The sequence below is a fragment of the Acanthisitta chloris genome, unplaced genomic scaffold (assembly GCF_000695815.1).
Source record: "Acanthisitta chloris isolate BGI_N310 unplaced genomic scaffold, ASM69581v1 scaffold1781, whole genome shotgun sequence".
In the NCBI taxonomy this organism is placed as follows: domain Eukaryota; kingdom Metazoa; phylum Chordata; class Aves; order Passeriformes; family Acanthisittidae; genus Acanthisitta; species Acanthisitta chloris.
Genome location: NW_008656265.1, coordinates 3506 through 8504, shown reverse-complemented (window position 1 = coordinate 8504; position 4999 = coordinate 3506). Strand labels below are relative to the sequence as shown.

General features: G+C 52.7%; 1 protein-coding gene across 1 annotated transcript in view; it reads right to left on the bottom strand.

Annotated features, from left to right (window-relative positions):
* Window positions 1-97: 97 nt before the first annotated feature.
* Window positions 98-4999, bottom strand: part of PSMD13 (proteasome (prosome, macropain) 26S subunit, non-ATPase, 13) — a gene marked incomplete at its 5' end in the record, with an annotated part of 7605 nt that continues 2703 nt past the window's right edge. Inside the window, 7 exons of the mRNA XM_009084224.1 lie at window positions 98-293; window positions 1093-1209; window positions 1882-1962; window positions 3168-3230; window positions 3870-3995; window positions 4093-4172; window positions 4779-4950. Coding sequence (XP_009082472.1) covers window positions 198-293; window positions 1093-1209; window positions 1882-1962; window positions 3168-3230; window positions 3870-3995; window positions 4093-4172; window positions 4779-4950 — 735 coding nt within the window. The remainder of the gene's footprint in view (window positions 294-1092; window positions 1210-1881; window positions 1963-3167; window positions 3231-3869; window positions 3996-4092; window positions 4173-4778; window positions 4951-4999) is intronic.

Here is a 4999-nt window from a genome sequence, read left to right as displayed (position 1 = left end):
GAGCCACTCGTGTCAGCACAGGGAAAGCACCAAAGGGTCACACAGCAAAAGGCCACGTCCTCGTCCTCCTCTGGACCACATTCCAGGCTGCTCTCCCCTCTGCCCACCCACCCCCTTCCATGGATTCAGTGCAGTCAGTGGTCTCCCATGGCCTCAGGAGCAGCAAGAATCGCTCTCCCAGGGCAGTGCCAGGCTCTCTATGTGAGGATGTCATGGGCTTGGTGCTCCACCAGCATCTCCATGCTGCGCACGTCTGTGCACCAGAACTCCAGGCGGTCCTTCATCCCCTTGATCTGCAAGGCAAGGCCATGGTGACAATACCCACAGGCACCTTCAGGGACACACACACAAGAGCCCAAACCACTCCCCCACATATGGAGAAAGAGGGCTGCCTCATCCCTGGGAGTGACCAGGGCTGGATGGGGCTTGGAGCAACCTGGGCTAGAGGGGGCCCATAGCAGGGGGCAGGACTGGATGGGCTTTAAGGTCCCTTCCAGCCCAAACCATTCCATGATTCTGGGATTAACAGCTTCTATCAGCAAATCAGCAATGGTTAAAGTTACACTGAAATGCACCAAAGGAATTGTTTCCAGCTAGAATTCCATACACTCATTTTTTGGGTTTAAAGGTAAAGGCACCCTGTACAGTCTCCTACATTACAAGGATGAACTTGAGAAGCTCAACACTTTATTTATCACCCTGGACTTCCCTCTTCATCCCAGAAATTCCCAGGGATCGTTTCATGCATTTAGGAATAAGGCAGCCACATGGATGTCTACATCCTTCTGGAAAACACAGTCATGGTGTCTGTGTCCCAGGGTGTCTGTGTTCCATGGTATGTGTGGTTCCATGGTGGTTTGTGTGTCCCTTTCACAAGGGATGCACCACCCATGTCCAGCTCCATGCCCTGACAGGTTTTTCATTCCTCACTGATGGAATGAATAAGGACAAGCTGATTCATTTCCTCGTTCCTTCCCTGAGCACCCTCAGGAAGTCCCAAGGAGGCTCACTGCCACACAGTGATCCTTCCCAGCTCCACTTTCACTCCCAAGTCACCTCACCCCAAGCCAGTAGGTGCTACCAGGCCCTTACCTGCTGCAAGTCCAGCACCCGTGGCTGCACCCACGTCATGTGCACCCTCTTGTCCACCTCGTCGATGCTGCCCTTCACCAGCCCCACTGAGAGCGCCTTCATCACCAGCAGCTCCACCTGGGAACAAAGAGAATTCCAGGGAAACCACTGAGATCACCCAGTCTCCACCAAGGTCAATGAAACCCTCACATGGCAGCAGCTTTTGGAAGGCTGTTCACACACACAGCAGGATCCAGGGCAGCAGCAGCTCTATCACACTTCTCTGAGGTGACTGAACTCCCATGAGGTTCAATATCTCAATATACAGGAGTTCTTTTTCCCCCAAACCCAGCTTTATTCTGTTTTCTCTGAAATGCCAGGAAGAACAAGGCAATTGGAAAAGTCAACACAGCCCCAACACTCGAAAGCAGCAGGAACAGAGGTGTGTCCAGACAGGTGGGGGCTGGCCTCTTCTCTCTGGCAACAAGTGACAGAATTAGAGGAAATGGCCTCAAGCTGTGCCAGGGGAGGTCCAGGTTGGACATTAGGAGGAATTTCTTCATGGAAAGGGCTGTCAGGCATTGCAGCTGCCCAGGGAGGGGGTGGAGTCACCATCCCTGAAGGTATCCAAGGAACAACTGGACGTGGCACTCAGTCCTCTAGTCTAGTTGTCAATGTGGTGACGGGTTGGACTTGATGGTCTTGCAGGTCTTTTCCAACCTCAATGATTCTATGTGATTCAGGTCTATCCAGACACACTAAGAGCTCAAAAACCTGGACATTACTAGGTTTGTCTAAGTCCAGACTCACCTCATTGACGGTGACTTTGGCACTCTTGGCGATCTCCTCAAAGGTGAGCTGCCGATGGTTGGCTGGGCGGGTGAAGGTCATCTAAACCCAGGAACAGACAGAAAACATACACCCCACGGGGTTTTAGTGGTTCCCACAGCACACAGAACCTCCCTCAGGCTGCCCTGCCGAGTCTCGCTCTGCTCTGGCAACTGTATTTCTGGTATTTAACCCAAACACACCAAACAAGAATGTTTTACACCAGCAGGAAGCAGCAGTGTTGCTCTGTCCTCACCACATGCCTGGCAGATTTCCTAGACACCACCAGGCTGCACAGAAAGGGAAGAGCAGGGGGAGAACAGGGGCAGAGCAGCTCAGCATGTGCTGAAGCATCCGTGATGTGAACCAAAGCCCTGAGACAACTCAGCACCTCCAGGTGGTAAAACTCGTTCCCCAGTTACACCCAGAAGTGTAAATCCCCCATGAACAGGCACACACAGGTTTGTGGGTGTGTATGAATCTCAAGTTATGCTTCAGGGAACTCAGCACTTCAGTTCCTGAATAAAACACAGGGCCACAGAGCTTGATACACCAGTGTGGTTTGGTGACCACAGAGCCAGAGCCTCCCAGTGACAGGAAGTGACTATTTTGGGTTTCCTTTCAGGGAAAGGACTCTCAGGTCTTGGGAAATGAAAATTTTAACTGTGTTTTAGAAATCTGTGCTATGCTAGAACATACTGTAAGTGTTATCACTCCAGGCACCATCCCTGAGATACAGATGTTGCTCTTTCCTCCCTCTCCTCCACATCAGAGAATCCCAGACTGGTTTAGCTTGGAAGGGACCTCAAAGCTCACCTCATTCTAAACCTCTGCCATGAGCGGGGACACCTTCCACTAGCCCAGGTTGCTCCAAGCCCAGGAATGAACACTTCCAGGGATGGTGCAGCCACAGCTTCTCTGGGCAACCTGTGCCAGTGCTTCAGCACTTTCACAGGGAACAATTTCTTCCCAATATCCCATCTAACCCTGACCTCTGGCAGTGGGAAGTCATTCCCTGTGTCCTGGCACTCCATGAAAGGGGCACTACTGGAATCAGGAACGAGCAGCCCAGCTCAAGGTGCTTTTCCTCACAGCACCTGCCTGTGGCACCATCTACAGGCAAAACCCACACTGAACATCCTGTACCCAGGAGTTCTGCAGGTGAGTGACTAAAGGCACCCACCACAGCACAGGACATCAATCCCACCTCCAAAGGGCAGCTGGAACAGCCCCTTCCCACATCCCACAGGGAGCACATCCCAGCTCACCTCCATGAGACACAACAGCTGGATCTTCTGCAACAGAAGCGCCTCGTTGGCAGCCAGATCGGGCTGAGAGAGGAGGAGATGCATCAAATCAGGTCATTATGGCATTTCCCCCCCCATCTCATGGGAGAACAGCTTGCTACACGCAGGAGTAAACCCCTTGGGGGGCTTCACTGAGGAGACCAACACAGCCCACCCACCACCTGGGAATGGTTCCAGAAGATAAATCCCAGGAGCTGCAACACAGACCTCCCCAGGCCACAGCCCTGTGCCAGGGGCCTCACAAATCAACCTGTAAACCACTGCTGTGTCAGTAATTCCTGGTACAGTCAGTGCAAGTAACACCCACACCACTGTTTTCCCCTTACACTTCCCAGAACAGGAGGGAAACCCACTCTTTTCCACTAGAAATAGATCACTCCTGGGAGCAAGTGGCGTTATGGAGGTTAAATCTGGGATTATCTGCCTGTGCAGAGCATTTGTGTGTGCTTCACCCTCGGATCACAGGAGATTTCTCTTTATTCCTTTCCATCCACCACACAGAGAGAAAAAACAATAATATGTACTAAGATGCAATAATTTCTATGCTCCAACTAGAATTACACCAGTGCACCAGAGCCAGGAATTCGGTAAAGTCGATAAGGTAAAGGTCCACAGACCCCAAATGTCCTCTGTACTGACTGATCCCACACCAACTCCCCTCACCTGCTGCCCCCAGGCTGACTTGAGGGCCTGGAAGGTCTCCACGTTGCCACTGTTGAAGGCGAAGAGAGTGTCGATGAGCCACTGGCGGTCGGTGCTGCGCAGGGACTCCAGCACAGGGTGCATGAGCTGTAGGGGCCAGGCAGGAGGGAGTTAGCAGGGCAACACCAGCTCCCAGTGCTCCAGGACTGAAGGGATGTGGCTGGAGGGATGTGGCAGGACTCACCAGCTCCCCGAAGTTGTACACGCCTTCTCCCAGCAGCCCAGCCAGCCCCAGGGTGAAGGCTCTCTCCTGCTGCTCTGACACTGGGAAGACCCAAACCAACACAAATTATTTGGATGAAGCAGCACTGTCAGCCCCACATCCCTCCCTCACCCTCTTCCATGACTTCCTTAAACCATTCCCAGCCCTCAACCTCTCCCAAGCCTCAAATTCAGGAGCCTGTGCTAATCACAGCACGAAAGGGTCACTTTTTGCATCTGAAGATCTATGAAGAATTTCTTCCCAGAAAGGGTGATTAGACCCTGGAAAGGACAGCACAGGAAGGTGGTGAAGTCACCATCCCCGGAGGTGTTTAAGGAGAGACTGGTTAGTGCCATGGTCTAGTTGTCACAGGTTGGACCTAACACTACCTCAGAGGTCCTTTCCAACCTGACTGATTCTGTGATTTATGGGAATTCAAACAAACTATCCCATCTCCTGGGGGCATTCCCTACTCCCATCCCCCTGGTGCAGCTTGGGAGCAGGATCCTTCTCAGCCACTGCTCCTGAGGGTCCTTGATCCAGCCTGATCCTGGATCCACCACAGCACAGCCAAAGTAACACAGAGAAAACCTCCACCAGGGCAATTCTTTAGGCTGAGGTGATAAAGCAGAGCATGGAGAGTGGGATTTTGCATGCACAGGAGTTACCTGGCAGGTCCTTCACCTCGATGCAGCCCAGGAAGCGCAGAGCATCCTTGTAGTAGGCCGCATGGTTCCCCACCGTCTGGTAGTACTTGCTGGAGAGGTCATAGAAGCGGCTGTGCACCGATGTCACCCCAGGGAGGGTGTTCAGCAGCTCCTCCACCTCCTCAATGGTCTCCTGGGAAGGGGCAGACCTGTTTGTAGGTGGAGGCACACCTGGTGTACCT